At 37.7% G+C, this 25,285-nt stretch overlaps 1 protein-coding gene across 2 annotated transcripts in view; it reads left to right on the forward strand.

Moving 5' to 3' along the window:
• The window catches only part of stxbp6 (syntaxin binding protein 6 (amisyn)), a 60,629-nt gene that overhangs the window by 27,889 nt on the left and 7,455 nt on the right, over positions 1 to 25,285 (forward strand). Inside the window, exons 3-5 of one of the 2 annotated variants that reach the window (XM_053632114.1) lie at positions 17,405 to 17,535; positions 17,731 to 17,896; positions 20,684 to 20,779. In XM_053632114.1, coding sequence (XP_053488089.1) covers positions 17,405 to 17,535; positions 17,731 to 17,896; positions 20,684 to 20,779 — 393 coding nt within the window. The remainder of the gene's footprint in view (positions 1 to 17,404; positions 17,536 to 17,730; positions 17,897 to 20,683; positions 20,780 to 25,285) is intronic. The other variant, XM_053632113.1, reaches the window with a different exon arrangement.

Here is a 25,285-nt window from a genome sequence, read left to right on the forward strand (position 1 = left end):
TGTTAGCAAATGATCACCTATGACATGACACCATGTTGATTTTAAATCGTACATATTTTCTAGGATATTTATTACTATATTATTCATCACTGTTAGCAGCTTGTATTTAAATAACATCACTTACTGTTCAACCTGTGGACCGTACCACATGCTTGCGCTTGTGGTGTATTAATGAAGTGTGAGTCTCCCTTCTGATTTGTCTCCCTGCTGAATGAGAAGGTGAGAAATGCTTCTTCTCACACTATCCCAGTATGATGAATTGCCAGTGCGGGAAGAGATGAAGCCTAAGCGAGATGAATGCTATCTCCATTAGAGCAGGTATGCTGGCATGGACCATGAATGAAACATACAATTTTAGGTTGGAGCTGAATTTCCTTAACGTATTGTAAACATGAAGATCTTGCAAAGGTGAACTGATAGAGTATCACATTTAAACTCTGTCTGTAGATTTTTTAAAAAAATAAGGGGCTTATACTATGAATGTCATGGAGGGAATGTGCAATATATCAAATGTACTATAGCATTTCCGAATGAAATGTTGGTTTAGAACAGTGGACACCAACATTGATTACGTTTACATGTACAGCACTAATCTAATTATTGACCTTATTCTGAATAAGACAATATTGTGATTAAGGTGTTTACATGAGTCGCTTTTAGAATACTCCTTTCATGTTCCTGTTTTACATATTATAGAACATAGCTCGATTAACGGCACACGTCATTACGTCCCCACGTCACACCGTCCGACATTCCCTCCAGAATTTCACGTATCGACATACAGTTCGTCTTCGTTATGGTACCGTATACAATTATGGATGTTTCATTTTTAATTTTACGAAAGCTTCAAGTGCAGTTAATTATTTGTCATGCTATACGTGCAAATAGACGATTGCTTGAAGCCGTCGGCTGCGTCCTAAACTGCATGCTTGCCTACTATATAGTAGCCAAAATACGTGCATCTCGCCTACTATATACATGTATTTCTCCTACTATATAGTAGGTAAGTACATGGTTTGGGACACAGCCGTGCTCTCTTGTTTGCCCTCAAACGGTTGAGCATTGCCGTGTGTGTGTGTGTCCTGTCACAAAATGCAGTGAAAACTCCCACACGATATTAATAGTGTGATTAAGGTGTGTACATGTCTGTAACACTTCGATAATGCGATTAAAACAGGAATACTCCACACGTCTTAATTCGATTTGTGTTTACTTCGATTATTGATTACCTTAATCCGATTAAAGGCATAATCGCTGTTTACATGGTAGTTTCTTAATCAAGGTATTGTCTTAATCGGGTTATCGGATTATTGTTGTTCATCTAAACATACTGACTGTTCCTGGAGATTTGCCTTCCTGAAGACTTTAGCTGCAAACATGATCGTGCCCACCTAACCATCTACTTATTAAAATTAATTGATCAACTATAAAACAGAGGATTTTGGTTGGAGATGAAACCTGCAAAAGGGTAGATCTCAAGGAAGAGGACTGGTGACCACTGTTTTAGAATGTTTGATTTTGTTTTTATTGTGATTTAAAGAAGATTTAGTTGGAGAAGCTGATGCTGATGAGTTTTTACCAGCTTTAACACTACTTTGCTGCAGATTTTCCTGAGCAGCTTTTATTTCATTTGCACTGTGTAACATCCAGTTTATATTTAAGCAATCAAAGCTTCAAAAAACATCATTACTAATGGATTTTAAACTCAGAATATTCCTGCAAGCATCTGCTATGCTTGTTCATTAATGGTTTTAACTTGGACTTCAATTTGTTGTCTGTAACTTAATGTACACATGACTGTTATAGGATTTCATTTGCTGACTAAACATCCTGGCTAGTGCCTCCCTCCAGACAATAAATTTAATTAGATGGCTATTGGTGTCTCTGTTTTTGTATTTGTCTCCAATGACCAGGGCAGTCATTTTTTCCCTTTTATTCCCTGTTGTTATTTCTTCCACATTATTCTCAAATCAAATTGCTTCTTGTTTGAGGTGGTGGTTGAATCAGGCATTTTGTATTTGAAGAAAAGGATCTGTCTACCATGAGGATCTATCTACATTTCATGTCGGTGGCAGAGATGATATATTTTGTGGAGGGAGCATTGAGTCATGGTAGTTTAATACATTTCAGAATGTTTCTTTGTGAAACCAATAATTGCTTTTTTTTTTTTACACCATTATTACCATTTAATACAATCAGTGCATGGTCAATGATTTGAAAAGCACTGAATAACTCCCACAGTAATAACAAGCTATTAGACACATTGATCTGTCAGGGGCCTTTTGGACGGCTCTGCTGGCAGTGCTGGAGCTTTGTTAAAGATTGCACAGTGTCTGGCTGTGACTGGTGCCAGTGTTTATTGTGTTAATGAAGGTCACCCAAACCAACAGCTGGACTTATTCATACTGTTCCCACACAAACCCAGCAGGAAGGCAGGGACTCGGGTTGCTGCCCACCAGGGCCCTGAAAATGCCATATGCTCCCACGCTACCCTGTAACGCCTCACCTCTAGTCTGGTTATGAATGGCTTCTGCATTCCAGTGGTTGTATTGCTGCCTCCAAACTCTTATTTTTCTGAGATGGTGTATGAGATCTAGATATAAAGTTAGACATTACACAAGGTTGGAGCTGTCACTAAAAGTGTATCTCTTGCAGGAGATTTAAATTCCTACCAAATACAATGGCAGTTTATTTATTTTTCACAGTGGCATATATGGTATGGCTAGTTGTAGAGTATAAATTATTCATACATTTATAAAAGAGTATTTGGAGACTCTGAAATTTTTGCATTCACAGGGCTTCTTTTTTATTTTATTTTATATACCTTGCAGCTATTTGTTCACATTCAGTTTATTACTAGTGTAGGTAAAGTGCATTCACTGAACACGTTATGCATGCGAACAAGTTTTGTGTATACAGTAAATGGGCTGTTAGGAGGCTGACAGTCAATTTGCATTGATGAGAATTATGTTTGCTCATTGTAAGAACAAAGAGCACTATAGTTTGATTAATGGCCTACAGATATACGGTCCATGGAACATTGACATGAGGATAGCATGCACACTCCTGCCCACATGCTCATGATGCTCAAACCAGCTGTTTGAATGAAGCCCTGAATCTCCTCAGCATCTGCACTATTGCCAGCAGGGCTCTGGCTCCTGTTGACAGGCTGTAGTTTGGTTAGGGCACTCTTAAAGGTTAGACACGATTATAACAGGCATTTCTTTTTGGGAGCTGCTCGCGTTGAGCTGAAGCTACAGACAGGGCACTGCACGGTGCTGACAGCCTCCTCCTTCAGTGGCATGCTTGGAGCCCCGACATTTATGACTTTGGTATTTCTGTTGAAGGGCACTGATGGGAACTCTTAGACCTTCCCTGACAGCTTGGACATCTCTGTGGCAGTACATAAAATACATATTTTGATTGGGCACCGGTCTAATATTGAAGGGTTCATTCTGGTTTGGCCTTTATAAAATGTGCCACAGTTCATTTTTTAGATTTGCAGTTCAGCTAAAAGACATCATATTTGACTACTTAAGATGTTTGTTTTTTAGATCACAAATCTGTTGATGTCTGCTTTGTCCTTCGACACCAGCGATCACTAAACTACACAATATAAACTGCAAACTATATTTATTCATTCATTCATCTGCAGTAAGCATGTTATCGTGGTCAGGGTTGAGGTGGATCTGGAGCCTATCCTGGGACCTGAGTGCATGGTGGGAATACGTGATTGGACACCAGTCCATGAAAGTGCTCCATGCACATCCACATTCACACCTAGGTGCAGTCTAGTGTACCCAGTCCACCTACCAACATCTTGAGAGTCGAGAAGAAACCCACATAAACACGGTGAGATGTAAAACTACACACGGGCAGTAACCTGAGCTCTGGATCAAATCTGGGACCCGGGATCTGTAGAACTGCAAATTACTTTTTATTCTCTTAATCATGCTTTAGAACACCAAACTATTTTTTTCTGCTCAGTCTGAAGTCTAGCTCTTCCAGCTCTTTCAGTAATATTTTCCAAGGAAGGAAATATTATCCAAGCACATCCTTTACTTCCTTTTTAATTCAATAACTCTGCTCATTGTTGGAACAGAGGAAAATGCAATTTTGCTATTGCAAAGGGCAGCTGGGGAAAAATATCACTTTTCACTTCTCCACATCATGATAGTCTTGTGACCCCACTCAAGGGCGCTGTCTGTCCGTTGATGTGTTAGCTCATGTTTTCTGTTTCAGCCATGCTGCCAAGCATTCCAATCACCAGACTGAAACTCCATCTGATGTGCAGTGCCTTAGTGAATGTCTTAGGAAGAAGTCAGAAAGATGGCGTGAAAATGATTGTCTGACTTAGGCAGTGATGTAAAGCTTCTGGAGATGAAAATCCATCACTCACATGTTAATATTAAGGATCTAGGGGAGGATGGAAAAACATGTATGCTAATTGTACACTTAGAAAAAGACTTCAGATTTGGTTTGGAGGTTTTTCTTTTTTGCATATTTTTTTTTTTTGTTGTTCCAGTGAGTCTTTTGTTTTACAGTTTCTTACTCTCAAAGCAGCATTCCTTCAGTAAATATTTATAGCACTTAATTTACAGGCAACTTGTAAAAGTGCTCATGAATAAGCAAGTAAATGTGTAATGGGAAAATAATGGAGTGCAAATAATGTTTGAGTGCTTTATCAGTAGAGGCAAATCTGTAGAAAACCAGAGCTCATCAGTGCTAATATGTGGTTTAGCGTATTCACCAAAAGCTCAACCTCTCTCTTAATGTAGCACTGTATAGACATGCTGTTCAGGAATCTACCCAGCCTCGTCTCTCGTCCAGGAAGCTGTCCATATTGGTAATGCCGATTAATTATTTATTAAGAAGTTGACGAAAGGCACGAAACCACACCAGATGTCTGTCTTTCTGTTGTAGATGTTGTGACAACTGGTTCTAACTACTGTCCTAACTACTATAACAAAATAAATGGTGGTGCTGGATTATTCTAGTTTGGACCCTTTTAATCCAGAACTATATTCGTACCACACATGTTATTCAGATCCTCCTGCCGTTTCACTTGTCTGTCAGGTCTGCAGCATGTAAATATAGACAGATTGAGCAGTTATTTTATTTTGGTCATTGTTGGATTTGTCGCTTTGCTAAATGTTTTAAAGAGCCCAGAGTCTGCTTTAAAAGGAGCAGATGGCCAAGCAGTGATATCAGCCACATAAAACACAGTATTTTCAATTCACGTCATGTTCTATGATGTTTTCTTCACTCCATGAGGACATTATTCAAGGATATGCGTATGTACATTATGCTGTTGTACAGAACATCATTATTGATCTTGATGTGCATGTGTATGTTTATCTCTTGTAGGTAGGTAACTGTTTATTTTTCCTTTGTGTCCACATCGTGATTGTAATTATTTTCTCTTAATTGCACACACATGCCTGCCCACACCTGATTACAGTGTTCTACAGATTGCTTGTGGTCTTGCCTGAGAAAATAACTATGTGGTGACCGAAAAGGAAAGCTGTTCAATGTAAAACGGTTGAAGGCTTGTGCCTCATTCTTGGACCTGCTTAGAAGTTAACATATTTGACATCTGTCCAAGCACATCTGGACCTGTATGCTGAAACGAGTACAGACAGATGGGGAGAGATGGAGTTCAGGAAGGTCACAGCACGTTATCAAGTTTTTCAAAATGATTTCTTCATCACTAATATTACAGTTGTCTAAGCATATACACTGTAATCTCTTTAGAAGTAGTGGATCATTTTCATGTACTAAAGAGAACAGCATCAGGAGGTTGTAAGACTTGGAGTGCTAACGATTTTCTCCCTCTCTCTATCTCATCTAGTCAGCTCCGGTGCTGTGTGTGTGTGTGGGTTTTGATGTTGATGGCTGGAGTGAAGAGGAATGCTCAGAATACAGGCGGGGACAGAGTGCAGTGAATGCAGCAGGTGCAGATGTCTGATTTTTGTATTATGAACTGCTCTAGTGCAGAGTTTAGAAAAGTAGCAGTAGGTCTCGAAGGAAAAAATATCTTTAAAAGCTGTACACATTTGCATCTGTAACCTCGCTTTCTTTCTAACAGTTTCATTTAATGTCATGCCAGTATTGCTTCTGTATGCCACATGCTGTTGTTCATGTGAATGTGAGACTGTATGTTCATTAAAATTGTGAGACCAATTTGTCTCACTGGGATCTCAGAATTCCTGCTTGGATACCTTAAATCATTGCTTACATTTCAGGAGCATGCGGCCAGCATCTTTCATCCTTCCCCTAACTATAATTTGCATCTTTGAGGTCAGAGTCAATCCATACAGGATTTCATGGAGTTTTATTTTTGTGATTGTTGCTGCCAAAAATGCTCGATTTTGCTGCGGCTTCTTTCAAAATGTGCAACTTGCTGAGTTTTTTGTGCCAAATCTTCGAAAAATCAGTGGTAAATCATTTGAAGAATTGCAAGCTCCAGTTTCCTTGATTTTGTGTTAAGTTCTGTGATCACAAAATCCTGAAGGGACTGTTTAGCTGTACTCATGTTCGACGCACATGAATCGAAGGGGGCTATGGCTGAATGCATGTTGTGATGTCACATGATGCGTCTTGGCCCAAATCTGGAGAAAATCTGTGCTCATTTTGAAAAATTGCAAGCTCCTGCGAGTTTCCTTGATTTTGCGATGATTTCTAAAATCGCAGAACTCTGGAAGGACTGCAAAGTGCTAAATTCTGGTGACATTTTACCTGCTTGATAGTGGTCCAGTGTTAACATGCTGAACATAACTATTTTTGCTTGTCTGTTTTTCCCGATGTCTATTTTTACCCTCATTAGTTATGTATGAGAGTATAATCGTGCTATTGTTAAGGCTATAAGATGTTTTTTGCTGTGCTCTGTTCTCATAATGCATTGCATGAGCCAGTACCCAGAGGGCATGCTTGGCTTCAGTTTGTGCTGTTTGACAACTTGTAATGCAATAGGGGAGACTGCTGATCAGCATTTAATCAAAGTGTTAAAACAACTTTGTCTTTTTCCATTAAACCCAAAGCTCAGTGGGTAGCTTGTAATTCCTAATTCCCCAGGTCCAGCTATATGATTTCTCTGTTCATTTGTAACACTGCCTCTGCCGCAGTGAATGATTCTCTCCAGCACTCTGGCTTCTTTAATGTCCTGTCTGTGGATAGAGCGTTTAATTAGCTTCTTCAGCAAGACTGCAAGGGTGTTTTTAAAAGTCAGTTCAGCGGCACCTCAGTAAAACATTTCTGAGGATACACCTTGAGGAGTGTCACGGTGGAGAAAATTATGCCTCGTTGTTTAGGGGTGGATTTCTCAACTCTCTATTTTTCCATAGCCTTCTGTCTTTAATAGCTTTGCTATCTCATTTACAACTCCTAAATGGATACAGTCATGCACAATTTAACAGATTTTGACATTAAGCAATATTTTTGAGTTGCCATTTGTGTGTTATTTTTGCTTCGATCTTTAATGCATCTTCAAGCCATTAGCTTCTTTTGGTTAGCAGTGTTTTGTAGGAGGTAATGAGGCAGCAAGCCTTTAGTGCAGCACAGTAGGATGGGTGATGGGGTGGGCACCTGTGCATTAGCTAAGACACATAGGAGACCATTATTCTCCTTCTCTGCCAAGAAAGCTGTCAAACTGTCATTGAATTTTGTTGCTAAAGTTTCAACAAACAATAACTGTGATTCAGATTTCAAGGTTTAATATGTTATTAGTATAAACCCCTCTTCGAGGTAAAGATGTGTCCCTTATTTAAATAATAAATGTGATGTTGAGGTTTAATTAAGCCATGTGTGCAAAGAACTTTTAAAATACTGAGACCTTCCAACAATGGCACAAAGTGGTGTAAGATGATTTGCAATAAATATTGCTGTCATTCAGCCATACACCTTTCTCTGGAACCTTCTCACCAAGCTTTTCCTGGGTTGGTGTTTTATTCTAGATGACGATGAACCCTGGCAGTTATCCAGGATTCATTGAACCACATAAGAATCTAGTGCTCTTTTCATCCCTTCTAACTACCAGGGCTGATTAGAATCACCTTGATAACGTATGGAACAATGTCCTGATGAACAGACTCACTGGAAAAGTGTTATATTTGCACAACCAATATGGCTATAGTTAATCTTGTAGAGCTTGAAGTTGCATGGTGTTGCTCAGGCAGCAAGATTGCTTCTTGTGGAGTGGCATATTATGGTAGGGGCCTAGCATCCAGCCTTCTTATAGACCATGATGATGATGATGTCCACCACCCAGCAGGCCAGTCTCTTATTGGTCTGAGGATCGTATGGCCACAGTTCAAAGTTTAATCGTAGGGCATGCACTGGGCATAACAGAAGACTGCAGATTCGTCTTTATAAAAGATTGTTAGGTCAAATAATTGGTTTACAGAACTTGGTAGTATGACCTTGGGCAGGGGTCTTTGTTTAACCACAAGTCGTCTAGCCTCCAACAGATGCAAGGCAAGCTTAACTCCAACGCATACACTTCTCCCACATTTACATATGATCGTAAGACGGGGCCTTCCATGGTGGTGGACGCACTGCATGCCCCACCGCATACACATTTTTATAAATGGTGACTTGCCGCTGTCTAATTTGTAATTTGGAAACTGGTCAGTGCAGGATTCTGTCGATGAGGTGCACACCATTCTTGGAACAGCTTGCACCCAAGGGCATGCAACTACAGTGAGAATATGAGTGAATGAATATATATATATATATATATATATATATATCATATTAATTCACTTCATGAATTTGTTGGAAGCTATCTGTATGTGTGTGCACATGTACTAGAAGGTACTGCCCCTGGTGGTTAGAATGGGTGAAAGAAATTTTCTGCATGAGAAATTTGTGTATTTGAAATCAAGCAAAACTGATTCACACCAGACATTTTTTATTTCCAAAAGTTTTTTCTGACGGCAGTTATACTCCTGGATAGCAACACAGGCTATTTATTCGATTTCCCAGTCTCTTATGCCGACTTTATTGATTTGTGTTGTAATTATTTATCATTGTGTCAGGCAGGGGAAATAGTATGTTACTGATCTAAATGGACTGCTAATAATCAGTCAATTAATTGTTTTCTTTTTCCTATTTTTATTTCTTCCTGCTGTCTTTCAATAGTAGTCAGGCTCTTAACATAAACTGGAAAATGTAGCAAAAAGTGATTCAGCTAAGGTCATGCTTGTCGAGTGGGGCAGTTTCATGCTGCAGAGCCACAAACTATTCCTACACTTAACAGAGGAAGAGACAGGGCCTGTAATTAACAGTCTATTTTAAATGACTCTTTAAATGGCTTGCCCTTTGAGGAAGCCCTCGCAACTAATAACACCTTAGTACTGTAGGCACCCAGGTCTCACTGCACTGTGGTAGATTCACAGTGACGAGGATCCAGTGATCCTCATTTATCTTTGTCATATAAGTCTGTTTGTTGGTAAAATAATAGTTCTACCTTTTGTCCTATATATTTGCATGTGTTTAATCCCTTCTTATTGGCTTCACATCTTGTATAAATGAAGACATTTCAGAGCTACATATGAATGAAATGTAAATGAAAGGCATGAAAATTGCATTTAACAATTCTATTCCAAGGATGCCTACTTGTACATGTATAACTGTATCTACTTCTGCAAAATACCTTGGGAAATGAGTTATTACTTTGATTCAGCATCCACATCAGTCTCTGTCTCATCACCAGAGATGAAAGTAACTTGTTCCATTTAAAAGTCACTTGTGGCATCCTCTTCAACCGACTGATCTGTGTATACACACACACCATATACTGTATAGAATTTTTTTTTTTTCATTTTCTCTTCAAACTTCTGTGCAATGATTAGTTATTCAAATTCAGTTTGCTGCTTCTGATGCAACTGTCTAATCTTCATCATGGAGCTTCTCAGTGCTTCCGTTAAGTGACCTCTATTCCTCAGTGAAATACTTGTGCTTTAATGCTGTTTTAGAAGAGCAGATTGTTTCAATCTGTTGCGGGCATGTTATTGTGTCTGTAGATAGATTCCCTTGGGCATTCAAGATTACAGAGTCAGCTTTCATGGCTATGCTGACAATACATAATTGCACTGTGTATGTATCTCTTGCAGCAGATTATGCTGATGCTCTGAGCTCGTTTACTGTTTGTTTAGACAGCAAAATGTATGCATGGTAGTTTCCTTTAAGTTATGCAAATTTAACACACAAATGTTTATGATCATGTATCCAGGAACAGCAGGAGTTCTGCTCTGCATGTCAAACCAAATCTAAACACATTTGATGACCACCTTGACACTCAATCACATTCCCCCCATAACAGTACTGACTGATGGATGAGTGACAATATCTTAATATAAATATTGTCACACATATCTAAGAAATCATATATATATTTAAGGAAATTGAAAATGACACATGGTTTTATATTTACAGTGCATATGTAAGTAAGAAAAGCAGAGATTCTTCTCAACTATGCAAACATATTAAGGTGTTCTCATTACAGAAGGAGCTAAAGAAAAACCTCTACACATCCCAAAACACCACTTCAGTCCCTTAGACTGAAGAGCCTAGTGGTGTTTGGTCAAGTACAGGACAAAGAGTGAGAAGTGAGAAACGATTGGTTTTGAAAAGCAGTGGCATGTCTCTATTAAAACTTCAGTTTTAAACAGGTTCCATCTCTGTTCCAGTTTTTGTGTAAAATGTTTCAAACAGTGGTGGCTTTTAAATTCACATTTATTTTTGAGTTTTTTTGAGTAAAAAAAAAATAAATCTTACTCAAGTACATATGTAAATACTGATATGTACTGAATCTCTAACGGCATGAACTACATGTGCACTAAAAATGATATACAAGGCAATTGTGATGCCTTAGGTAAAGCTCTTAAGTAGGCAGTTGGACATCACTTGGGAGTCAGCCTAACTGTCAATGGGTCATGCAATATATGGTTCAAAAACAACAAAATGTGTAGTACAGTACACCTTAAAATTTTCAGTAGAAGTATATGGCGTTTACTTTATTTTTTTAAATGAAGTCTATGTAACAGCTATTTAGTTGTCACTGACAAAATTGCAGTAGAAAGTATTCTCGTAAGATGATCTCTCAAAACTCAAGTCAGGTCACCTTAATTCATATAGCGCATTTTGAAAATGCCAAAGTGCTGCACAATAAAACCAGTTCAATATGAGTTTAGATTGTTTTGAAATCTCGCCAAATACAATTTAAAAAGCTTGACAAAAAATATTTTATGATCATAGACTAGATTAGAACTTGCTCATATTAATCCAAAATGACGATTAATGGAGACCAAATGTAAACACACCTTTAGTATGCTAAAAAACAAAAAAGTTTCATAGTGATATTGCTACTGGTACATCTTAAATGAAACTAATGGGGTTTACGTGGCTCCTGGAGTATTTCAAGAGTACACTTGGACTAATTAAACTGTCAGCATTCTAGCTAACAGTTAGTGTATTTCTCTTCAGGTTTACATTAGTATGCTTGCAGAAAGCCAGTAGTACACTGGAATATTTACACATGATTATCAAAACCAAAAAGAAGTGCTTATCAAAAGTATACAATTCTAGTTCTAGTATATCAATATATATTTAATAAATAGTAGCTCCCTACAGTTACAAAGGCAAATAATAGTGTCTGGTGTCATTTTTATGTGGAAATTGATTCGAATTCTAGAAGAATTTCTTTTTTGTTGAATAGCCCAATGAGTCATTTCTTGTTCTCAAACCTACACATTTTCTACTTTTGTTTTTATTTTTTATTTCTGGGAAATGATAAACAGTAAATTGTATTTACCAGACTGTGTATATTGTGCTCCCTTGGCATTTTTCTATTTATTTTTTTCCCTTTTGTCCTTAGCAAATATGTATCCTCTGAAATGCATTATTTTTCCTCTACTCGCAATCTAACAAATCCTGATTGGTTGCTCATGGTTTCTCATTGTGAGGAGTTCCAGGGATTATACAGTGAGTTTGTGTAATGCATGAGATCTTAGAGACAGGATGTCTTTGTACTTTTACATTTGTTCAAGCTGTTTATCTATGCTTGGTCTGTTCAGGGATTTGAACACATAACTTATCACATTAAACCAGAGCCGTAACTGTAAAGCCACCGCTGCCCTTATTGAAAAAATAAGTTTAATAAAGCACTGAGGCTGAAATGCCATACTGCACTACTGACTAATATATATATATATATATATATATATATATATATATATATATATATATATATATATATATATATATATATATATATATATATATATATATATATATAATATACTACATAGTACTGACAAATACCAGAATTTCCCTTTAACTGCTTGGCATGAGGGTTCACAGTGTCACAATTCTTGAGTTTCTCTTCAGGAAATACAAGTGTATGTGGCTCGTGTAGAGAATTGCATCTCCCTCAACAGATGTTTTGATGCCCTGCTGATGGCATTGCTGTGTTAATTCCCGATAAGTTCCCTTTTGGAGGTGATGCTCTCACAGAAGATCTAACATCTTAAGAACTGCTCATGTGTCCAGTTTTTGAAATTCATTCCACTGTGTACCAAGCACTGCTTAAATCAAACATCTTACATCTGGCTCACCAGGAAAACAGACACTCCCCTGGAAAGATAAACAGCAGAGCAGACTTGGACTCAAAAGGAGAAATTGAGCAATGCTCTCTCACTTGAATGGCACCGAGACCAAGTTCCTCATCAGCAACCTGTTAACTGTCATCTGAACAATGGCTGTAATCAAGTAGTTTTAGCTGATTTGTCTGTTCTTTGTGAGCTATATGGATTTCTGTTTGCATGAGAATGAGTAGGTTTAGAGCGGGCTGTAATTTTAGTCTCTGTAACATTCTTACCTTCTACGCAAATCTGCACTTTGAGGCCAGGTTAGTGTATGCCTTTTGCTTGTGTCATGGTCAGGATTCACTGTAGCAGAAAGCTGAGAGTAGAACTTAAGATTATGTTTCACAATGATGGATGTTAGGTTCAGTTCAGTGTTAACGCAGATTGAAGACCTACCTGGTCAGGCAGTCCTATAGAGTGTAGAACTAGTGGTACAAGAGTGTGGAGTGTTTTGGTGAAATAAGTGGGATGCTGCCTCCACTCTATTCACAGGTGTTCATCTGAGATGAACATATTTTCAAGAACACCTTCATGCCCTGCTTGTTTCTGCTTTTGCCTCTATGACACACACAAACACATGCTCCATCAAGCTTCACTGGCTGTTGACCATAACCATCCTGTCTTTTTTATGTATGGCATTATTCAAAATCAGAATCTCAATGCAAAATAATTAACCATGAACTCATATTATATAAACAGTAACTTGAATTTGTAGAAAACGTAATATAAAAATAACTGATTTCTAACGTTGCTTCCTCCTCAGTGCCATCCTACTGAATGTTTCTTTCACCCTTCACTTGATCACTGTGAGTTTATTTTTGCATAATATATTTGTACTGATTAGATACATTATAGACATGAATAAATATCACTGAAATATTTACTATGCAAGTGCAATATTTGGCACCATTATATATAGAGGAGTAACCGTGAATATTCAAATCAGGAAATTCAATTTAATTTTATTTGTATAGCGCTATTTACATTGGTCATTGTCTCAAAGCAGCTTTACAGAAATATATAAACACAGGATACAGATTTTAAATGTGTTAATTTATCCCAATTGAGCAAGCCGGTGGCGACGGTGGCAAGGAAAAACTCCCTAAGATATTAAGAGGAAGAAACCTTGAGAGGAACCAGACTCAGAAGGGAACCCATCCTCATCTGGGTAGCAACGGATAGTGTAAAAGTAAAGGAAAGTTCATTATAGTTTTATATGAAGTCTGTTTTGTTGAGCTAGTCCACTGTTCAACAATGCAAGTTCTAAGTAATCTGGAAGTTCTGTCATGTTCACTAATCACATTGTGCCCAAGAGAGAGCAGCTGTAGGATCTCAGAGCTTTACTTGGCAGGCTTGTTGTTTGGTAATGTAATGAAGTTATACTACTGTTAGTCAAAACTACTGGCCCACTTTCACATGGAAGTCCAAGCACTTAAAAATAAACCAGCTTTACCTGTATCTCTCATTTTGGATGTTGGGATGTTTACAGAATTTACGGAGAGTGTTTTCACCTGATGTTATTCATACTACATTCTCATCAACTGTGACCTATGCAAAGATTTATTTCATTGTAAGGCAGGCTCTTTGGAAAATTCCCCCGGTGACACTGTAATGACTATTGAAATGGAAATGAAGATGTGATGTTTAAACACTGCAGGAGGAGACAGCTGCATGACTGATTTGCTTAAGTGTTTGTGAGAGATGTTAACCTGAACCCAACTGTGCTTCAGCGATCTGTTGAGTGTTGCAAGATGATGGACCTTGATTGAATATTCAAGCAAATATTCTTCCAAATTAAAACACGAGTGTCAGCTCTCACATGCATATTAAAAGATGTTTCGCATCATACCTCCCATGTTATTTGGCCGTTGCATAACTGCCTTTTGAATATTGGCAGCAGATCACATTGAAACTGAGCTGGCCACAAAATTCTGTGATGAACAGCAAATCTGTGAAATATGGCAATAACACATTTATCAGTCAAAGCTGTTGAAGCTTGCAAAAGGTGAAAACAGAATGTCCTCACTTCTTGAATGATGCAAAACATATTTCTTATTCAGGTTCTTTTTTTATAAATGTCTTTTTTTTCTCTCTTTGGGTTTTGGATTTGGTTCGAAGGAATTTTGGCATTTTGCAAAGCACGGTACTCGCTGTGCTTTAGACGGACTTGCTTTTGGCGTTCCAGAAAACCGCTCACACATCAGTTTTATTTTGCAACATCCAAAAGAGACTTTTAGTTGCAGTGTTTCAGTCTTCACAAAGAATGTGGGAAAGTTTGTGGTACCATAATATGTGAAGAAGTATTCTTTTCTCCTCTTTTGAAGCACTCTGTAGCTGTGTTTTAAAATTCAGTAGGAGCGTATGTCCCACACTTACTTGTTGTGCCTGGCTTTATTGAGAACTCACTGTAAAGGAAAATGAAAGATGAAATATAACTAACTTAACATACATAAGCTAATTTGGATTTAGCAGCTAGTAGCATTTAGAAAAAGCGTTGGAACATTTGTAAAACATCCCAAAGAGCACATCCACAAACCTATTAGTTTTTCAAGAAATATGCATGTGAACATGTGCAGGTTTTGCAGGTCTGCTCAAGTAACATTGTCAACCTTATTCTTATATTTCAGGAGAGCATCACAGTACCACAAATACACAACATCGCCTTTCTTTGTAAAGACAAGTCTACTGTCTCACTGCTGCTTCTTCTGTTTCATGAAGATTATTGCTGAATTGTGTGCACAATAATTATATTGCACACCCTTGTGTAGAATTTTAAATAACTTTATATGAGCCTTATAGAAACTGAAGTTGTTAGTTATTTTATAATGTAATTGACTAAATTCTTAACAGTTCATCATCCTTAATCTAATGAAAAATGGTCACAACCCTAAATTGGTGGTTCTCTTGAAGCTACTTTTCTGCTGTTCTCACAAATGCAGCACTTTACGGAGTAGTCTGTTGTGTGCTGTTTTAAGCTGTATGTTTCGGATTGATGATCCTCACTGCCTCTTACGCACTTCCAGTTTAGTTTTAAATTTCACAAGTCTCCATTAACTACCCTGACACTTTTATTAGATGAGCAAATTAATATTCATCAAGCCTATAGCTCTCATGTAGTGCTTGCTTTTGTGTAGGCTGAATTGTTTATAAAGGCTATAGAAATGTATTTACACTAAATTACAGAGCCCTTGTTTATACTATATTTTATGCAGACATAAGTTTTTAAATTGAAATATACTGTACATTGAGTTCATTTATAAAGCTGCATTTATATGGTCTGGGTAGTGATAATCCAACTTCATGTTAGACTTCTGAAACTGATACGCTTCCTCCTTCAGTATGGGGGCTGAGGTGGAGTTTTCTATGTAGATCCCATCAATCCCTTGAGATCTCAGTAACGGTAAACAAAAAGACTCCTCCAGATGGCAGTTTAAAGGTGAAACTGAGGTGAAGGAAGGGAGATGACATGCATAAGAGAGTGGGAGAGGGAAAAGGAGGAAAAAAGTGGATCTGAAAGATATTAGAGCGAGGAAAAAAAGGCATCAAGGACACAGATGTTTCTACAAACAATACAGAAGCAGAACCTCCTGTGAAAAACTTGCTATGAGATGGATCATAGCATGAACCGAGAGCGGTGTGAACTCTGATGTCTGACCCCTGAATGTAGAGTGCTGGAAATCTAATTCATGAGATTCCTGAGGAAGAACATTGACTGACATCATGTGAGAGGGATGATGTATACTCAAATCACAAGCCTATGTCACATGAGACATGTTTGAGTGTTGTGTTTGGTTTTGCAGAAAACTACTTGAATTGTCAAAAATTTTGTATGGTCTTCCACAGTAATGTTTGTTGGTATATGAGACCTTTTAGCTATACTCATGTTCGATGCATGGGAATCAAAGAGGGCTTTGACTGAATGTGCGTTGTGATGACGTCACACAACGCGCCTTGGCCCGAATCTGCGGAAAACCAGATGTAATGTTGAAAAGTTGTAAGTGCCCCCGAATATTGCGGAGTTTGTTTGATTTTGCATTCATTTCTTCAATCGCAAAATCCTGTAGGACTGAATTATGTTACTTCAGACTTAATTTCCATGGTGCCTTGCAAAGTTAAAACACACTTAACCCTAAAGGTGAGAGATTCATAACCTGATTTTTTTTTTTCTTTGGACAGTAGTGTGGTTCTTACGATCAGGTGAATGCCAAGATTTATCAGAACATCATCTGCAATATCTGAGACTGATCATGATGCTGGTAATACACATTTATGTGTTGCATTTGCTATAGGGATGATGTGGACATTGTTGCTTTCTACAATATCAGTATTACAGGGGTTGCTAATGTGATAATGATTAATAAATGAATTTTTATGCAGCTTTTATACTGATTTCAAGGAACTTGAATATGAGCTAATATAATTAAATATGGTCATTTATTATTGCAAACATGACCAGTGCTTTATTGTGATCATTAATTTCCACGGATTCCAGTAAGTCTATAGGTTGATTTCTAACAGTGCAGCACTTTAAAAAGTAAAATTGTTAAGCAGGTGGTCAGACGACACGATAATGATCAGTTGGAATTTAAACATGTCTCCATGTGAGTTAAATGCATAAAATTATAAATGGCTTCCTAAGTGTGTTGCCTCCATTGAGAGCAGAGTAAATATTCAAGCCTTGTAACATAACATCAGTTTCCGCCATCATGTTCACACATACACAGACTGTGTAACACCCATTTCCTTTACTCTCTTTTCAGTGACCAACAAGAAGCCAACCGAGATCTCTATTACAAAAGTGAAGCAGTTTGAGGGCTCTTCCTCATTTGTCAGAAGATCCCAGTGGAGTCTTAACCAGTTGCAGCAGGTGAACGGCATTGACCCTAACAGGGTGAGTCACATGGTCATTGAGAGTCCCTGTGGGTGGCATTGGGCTTCCTCTCCATTCTTGTGCTCAGCTGTTCAAAAATTTTATCAATCCCACTGGATTCACAAAGTGGCATTGTTGTTTACTTCCTTTTTATTTTCCTGTTCTTTTCATACTTTTCATATCCCACTCTTTTGCTCTCTCCCTGTCATGTCACAGGATTGTCCAGAGTTTGACCTGACATTTGAGAACGCGTTTGACCAGTGGGTAGCCGGCTCAGCTGGGGACAAGTGCATGTTTGTGCAGGTCCTACACAACACGTGCCAGCGCTACAGTGCAGAAAGAAAACCAGAGTTTGTCAACTGCCAATCCAAACTGCTGGGAGGTGAGTTAGAGTAACGTACGGTCACATTGCCATTCATTCCTACAGATCTGTAGCTCATATCATACAATGTTACAGATCTGCTGCATGCCGTTTTCTCTCATTGCATCAGACTGCTTCTTCTGATCATTTTTTTTTTTCTCAGCAGATTGCGTTGTAAGCGTCCGGTGCTGTGAGCAAAATGTTTTCTAGATTGCTAAAAGTTTTGAATTCCTTTTTCCTCCTACAATTTTTTTAAGCGGTTGATGAAATAGAGCCCTTTAGCGTTATATTCTCCACAATATTTCATACATTTGCTTAAGAGTAATGACTATGAAGACCCATTACTGTTTTTGCAATTTGAGCTGTCCGAAAAAGCAGTCTGATTTGAAATTAACACAAATAATACACTGATGAAAATGTTAATGCGAAGATTTTGTTTGAAATTCATTTTGTTATTATTAAAAAACTGTTGATGGTTATTCCCCGGAGAGTTATACCTTCAGTAACTACTATGAATCATTCAGTATAAACAGTGAAGTTAATAGGATAGATGTATTGTTATAGAGGGAAGAGTGAGTTTGAGGGGTTAACGTAAACTGGTGTTCTCTGGAGTTTTCGTCCCTTTTCCGTTGGTAATGTCTTAAACTCCCTTTTACTCCATAAAGTGCAGCTGGAAATTAGGCTTTACATCACTGCTCACCCACAGAAGCTCTGTTGTACTAAGGGGACTGGATTAGTGTGGCTAGCAGTATGAGGCAGGCCACTGGAGAGCAAGCACTCTCAGCTGGATCGGACACATGCCTGCTGCTACAGCATCAACACTGAGGAGACTGGAGAACATCTGGATATTTATGCTTTAGGGTTTCAGTGAGTCAGTACAGTGTATTAAAATAATGTTGGCATGATTACATGGTAGAAAACAGAAGTTCAGCTTCATGGCAATAATGAAGGAAGGACCTTTCTGTCCCTTACAGTCTAAGTCTCACACCAGTGCAAAACAAATATCATGAAGCTGCTCAGGTGTGGGACAATAACTGTGCTGGACACATCGTCAGAAGCTTAATGTGCCTGAAGTATTTAAATAGATATTACACCTTGGATGTTTTTAGATATGGCGCTTTTGAATATAATTGCTGCTCAAGGGTGCTGATGTGACTTCAGTTCGAATTAATACCCCGTATGGACCATTTAGAGTTTTCATTATTGCCTGATATGCAGCACTCTGCCTCAAAGCTGTATATCTTTATTAACAAATGCACATAAACCAAGATGTTATTTTTATTAAGTTATTCTATTATTCTATGTTTTGTTTTATTTCATCATTAATGTTCCAAGAAACATTTCTGGAACCCTCTTAGAACTTTAGACTTCTTTATAAATGATGTTTTGCTGAATATGGGGCAGATCCATTCATTTCTGTCTGTTGCATAACACACAAATATGACCTTTTTAAACTCCTCTTAGGCTATTCACCTAAATTTCACAATTTAGTAGATGTCATCTAGGAAACATTAAGGTGAAAGGTCAGAATACTTTTATAGGCTAAAGCACTGATGTTTTTTTGCATTTGTTTTAATTAAAGCACTCCGTTATAGCATAATTCATTTGAATAATCCTTCTCTCCTGTAGATGAGATTGCTGGTCACTAGTCTGCCTTTTCATGAGCATGTAAAATGTCTCCTATTGTTTGACCATTATTTGTTGAATGATTTAAGCTGTAGGTGAGTTTTTCAGAACACTGAATGTGCATTATTATAGATCTTTACAGTTGTTAACAAAGGTTAGTATTTCAGCTTTTTTGTCTTGTTCCTGCCAGTTTTTAGCAGCACCCTTTTCCTCTGATTAGAAACGTTGCTTTGTGGATTTTACATTTTATGTATGGCCTTAAATCCTTACTTTAATCAGAAGAAACCCGACTGCATGTTCGATAAGCAGTAACGGCTGGTCGTTTTTAGGTTATTCACAGTGCAGGTTTTGATGCAAAACAATTTGTAAACTATCTGTGCCAGACGGTTACAACCTTTGAGGCAGAACAAAGTGTTTTAAGCTTTCTCTTCAATGCTGCCTTGCCTACCATTAATTTCTACATTAAAAAAAAAAAATCTTTAGCATCCCAGTGATCTGTTGACTCCGTTGGAAGTATTCCTTTTGTAGCGGAAAACTTCGGGGCACAAAGTAGAGGTTGACTTTAAAAACTTCTATGAAATTTGCAGCCAATCCACAGGAAAAGAAATAATAAAATAAATTGTAAGTAAATAAATAAATAAATAAATAATGATAGAAAACAGAGTTCTGCTACTAATTTCTATAATCAATTAATGTTGATTAAAAAATGTTTTTCCTGGAAAACATTGATTTGGGATTGTTTTTAGAGGCTGTATTTAACATAATTGTATTATTTAATAACACATTGGGCCAAATTTGCCAGATCGAACATTTATTAAGCCAAGCTCTAAATAAAGTAAGCTGTTACACATTCACATTAGAAGAGTGTTTTATAATGGTGTATATGCAATGAATATAACCGTGAAAGGGATTGAAACCTTTTAGTTTTAGGATGGTTTTTTGGTCAGTGTTTCAATGTCTCTGTTCATATCACTGAATTGGTCATTAACAATGAGAAGAAAGCAAATGAACAACAGAAGGGAAACCCTATAATTTGGTAAATGTGGCCCAAATTAGACTAACTGGATTGAAAATGGAAGAGAATGAAAACGCTAACACCTGTGAGTGAAATTAACATCAAATTATTCAAATAAACCACCAAGTCACCAAGCCATTTTTCTTTGTTGTTCTCTGTAGCAGAAGAGCAATCAGTAAATTCAGTCATTTACCGTTGCAAGATCTTTTTGAACAGAATGAGGAAGACAGTTATGTCGGACCCAGGTGTCCTACTTCAAGCAGGTAAGCAGACAGAAAGACTCTGAGATTTGCCATTGAATTTCAGTTGGACATCTGCAGTTGTAAGATGGTTATATTTTTTTTAGTTCTGTAAGAATTTATCATAACATCACTTTTACTAACAGAAGTGAGCTCGTTTTCAACATCTGAGTAGTCAGTTAGTCAAATAGAGCTGTTCCTGTCTTTGGTCTTCTTCTATCTGAAGTCCCTGAACTAGGACAACATAATACTTTTCCAGAGACAAAACATAAAAGCCAGGACAATAGTAGAGATTATTGAACAGCAGACTTGTGGGGTCAGATTATTATGTAGAATTAATGCATGAATTTAAAGAGTAATCTGTGTAACTGTGGAGTTTTTTTGTTTTCCCTTTTTGGCAGGCTGGAGCTTGGTGTTAGTGCTGCGCTGTAGTCATATCTCTGCACGATGAACCTGCCTCTCAGCATGCTTCAGTCTGCTGAGCATTCACCTTGTCAATATCTCTGAAACTCACTGTGTCAGGAGCTGTTACCGGGTTCATTTTACAGCAGTCTTTTACAAATGACTGCTTAGATTGTTGTACTCTGCTCTAAAATCCTTTTTGTGTGTGAGCAATAGATCTATTCATGAATGTTTATCAGAAAACATAGACTGTTACAGTTTGTTAAAGTGAAAAAGTTCCTGTATGATACAGTGCCCTCCACTAATATTGGCACCCTTGGAAAATATGAGCAAAGAACGCTGTGAAAAATTGTCTTTATTGCTTAAACTTGTAATCTTTTAGAAAAAAAAATTCAAAAATACTCTTTTCTCATGGATATCAAACAATTTCAGACAAAAAACAGGTTTATCCAAAAAAATTATTTGTTTAATATGGGTGTGCAACAATTATTGGCACCCTTTTAGTCAATACTTTGTGATACCTCCCTTTGCCAAGATAACAAGCTAACTACAATTCTCCAGTTATTTTTTGGCCACTTGAACCATCCTCTTCAATGAGCGTTGAGACAATATTGACACACGTCCAATTCCATGACATTTCCAGTTGACTGGAACTTTTTAAATATTGCCCTGATGGTGGAAATGGGCATTTTTAATGCTTTTGATATTTTCTTATAGCCACTTCTCATTTTGTGAAGCTCAACAATCTTTTGCCGCACATCACAGATATATTCCTTGGTCTTACTCATTGTTATGAATGACTAAGTGTTACCTCATATTTATACTTCTGTGAAACAGGAAGTCATGGTTGAGCAATTTCCTGTTCCTAGTTAGCCAGGTGTACTAAAAATGTTAATAAAAATTAAACTATCAATGGGAATATACTTCATATATATTTTTCTCATATGAATTCATAGGGTGCAAATAATTGTTGCACACACATTTATCAAAGATGTATAAATTGTTTGATAAACCTGTGTTTTGTTTGCAATTGTTTGATATCCATGAGAGCAAAGTATATTTGTGAATTTATTGAACAAAAGATCAAAAGGTTAAACAATAAAGACAATTTTTCACAGCCGCCTTTGCTCATATTTCCAAGGGTGCCAATATTAGTGGATGGCACTGTATGTGTTATGCCCACGTTACACTGACATCAAAGCTGTAGAAACAAATTTCTCTTGAAGTTTCCACCCACAGCAAAACCTTTTTCTGTGGGATGCATAGCAAAAAGGTCAAATTATCCAGCTGGAGCAGTCATAAGAAACATATTAGTGAGTGTGCACAATAGCAGTATTAGCATTAGAAAATGTTAGATAAGTCTCTGATTTCAAACACGCATGTTCATTTGGAATGGATACATATCGAATGAATAGAGGCATGGGAAAAAAGTATGCTCCTTTAATTCTATGTTTTTATTTATCACGGCCTACATAACAATTGTGTGGTCCTCATCAATGTCTAAAATCATCAAATAACCTTGGGTCACAAAAAACCCCACATTTCAATATGTAGTCACCCCCCCTATACTGATGAGACCAAGGATGAGATGTTTGGGTATCATGCGTGAAAACCAAACACAGTGTATCATCACAAACGATGCAAATGCCATACTTGAAATCATCTCTAGACCTTTTATCTGCTCACTTGTAAGTAAAATAATGAGGGAATATTCATTATTTCATTTCAACTCCAGTGTACTGTGGTAGACAGCTAAAATAACTACAGTTGCAATCAAAATTATTCAACCCCCATTGCAAATCAGGTTTTTGTCAAAATTTACAGACTTTCTGTTGTTTGCAATGAATAAATCAAGCAAAAACAATTGAAATAGTTCAACACAGTGAATGCTTCAAGTGGTTTCCCCAAATTCAACTGACAATGTAACTTATAATGATTTCTCCAGTTTCAAAATTATTCAACCCCCTGAATAGAATCCCTCACAACAGCACAAATATGCAAAACAGGTGTTATCTCAAGCACACCTGATGCAACTAAAACAAGGGCTTCATCAGTTGCACCAGGTGTGCTTTAGTTAGAACACATGAAATACCTGAACTGGCTAGGGGTTTGCTGAGTGTACATTAATTACCTGGATGGGGCAGAAAAAAGGAAGCCCTCAATGGCTGCAACCAGATTTCTGAGAAGGCAGGTTGTGAAAAACCCTCGAGTGACTGCAAAAGACCTGCAGCAAGACTTGGTGGCAACAGGCACTGAGGTTTCAGTGAGCACAGTAAGGCACGTACTAAACGCAGGAGGTTTCCATGCCAGAACTCCAAGGGGTAAACCACTACTGACCCAAATGCACAAGAAAAGTCGGCTCAAAATCATATAAATAAGTCACAGAAGTTTTGGGATTCTGTTCTGTGGAGCGATGAAACAAAACTGGAACTTTTCAGCAGAATGGATCAGCAGTATGTCTGGAGGAAGAAGAATGAAGAAAGAACACTCTGTCCACAGTCAAGCATGGTGGTGGCTCGGTGTTGCTCTGGGGCTGCTTTGCATTGCCTGGTACTGGAAACCTGCAGCGTTGGGATAGGCAAGATGGATTCATTGAAGTGTCAGGAAATCTTAGGAGAAAACGACATGCCATCTTTGACGACACTGAAGCTAGGGCACCATTGGACCTTCCAACAGGACAATGATCCCAAGCATACCTCAAATTCCATCAAGGCTTGGTTGCAGAAGAAGTCCTTGAAGATTCTACAGGGCCATCACAGCCACCTGACTTGAACCCCATAGAAAATCTGTGTTGGGATTTGAAGAAGGCGGTTGCAGCACACAAACCCTAGAATATTACTGAACTGGAGGCCATTGCTCATGAGGAATGGGTTAAGATTCCTCAGGAACGCTGCCAGAAGCTGGTGTCTGGCTATGCATCTCAGGAAGGGGAGATGCATATGCTTGCCATGAAGGGTTTGAATAATTTTGAAACTGGAGTAGTCATTATAAGTTGGATTTTCAGTTGAATTTGGGGAAACCATTTGAAGCATTCGTTGTGTTGAACCATTTCAATTCCTTTTGTTTATTTGTTCATTACAAACAGCTGAAAGTCTGTACATTTTTACAATAAATCTGATTTGCTATTGGGGTTGAATAATTTTGATTGCAACTATATAGCTTTGTCAATGTCCAAATATTCTTGGACCTGACTGTATATAAAAAGTGCATCTGACCTGAATTTGGACATGCTTCTATACCAAAATAATATGCCATTTTGAATAGGAAAAGAAAAACAGCTTTGTTAAGAAGCTGACACACTCTAAAATGTGTTCTTTATTTAGATGCATGTTGTATGTATAAAATTATTGACTGTATTCAGTCATTGCTCACTGTGTTAGTTCATCTCATTCCAGCAATAAGTGGACCACCATAGGGCCACCAGATAGAGGGGGAGTTCACACGTTGTGCACTACAACAGTTTCTGAAAGATATTCTACAAACTAAAGACACACCTTTTCCCCCAGGAGTATGTGTTTATATATGTATAGACCTGTGGGTTGTTTTATTGAAGTTAACTTTGTTTGAAGGCGATGCTGAAGCCTCCCCTTTTGTTACAGCACTGTGAAGATGGCTCTGTTTCTCCTCCATTAGGTTGTCAGGTGTTCTTTTTGCAGTAAAGACACACATGGATCTACTTCGAAGCATTTGTGAATAATTGATTTATATGCAAAATGTTTTAAAAAAATAAAATAAAATTTTAATGCAGAACAAGCTGTCAGCCTGTCTATGCATTTCATTTAAATGTCAAGTCACACATGCATTTAATAAATGTTAAATCAATGCATAGAAGTTTTTGTGTTGAATCACCACCTCACATCTCGGGTCAAATGAAACCTTTGTATTTTCAGCTGTCTGGTCCGTCCCATCTGCTGCCTTCCGACACATTGTTCTCTGAACTAATCTGAAGCGGCTTTTTGTTTTCAAAGTCTCCTCTATTGTTCTCACAGAACATTTCGATGCATGTGTTCTGCTTCTGTGAAGAAGCATTTGTTTTAAACTGACCCAGGAAGAAAGCTTTTTTTTTGTGTCGTGGGAGAGTGTTTGGTGTGTTTGGCAACAGTATCTATACAAAAAAACACACCAGTG

The sequence above is a fragment of the Ictalurus furcatus genome, chromosome 9 (genome assembly GCF_023375685.1).
Source record: "Ictalurus furcatus strain D&B chromosome 9, Billie_1.0, whole genome shotgun sequence".
NCBI classification, from domain to species: Eukaryota; Metazoa; Chordata; class Actinopteri; order Siluriformes; family Ictaluridae; genus Ictalurus; species Ictalurus furcatus.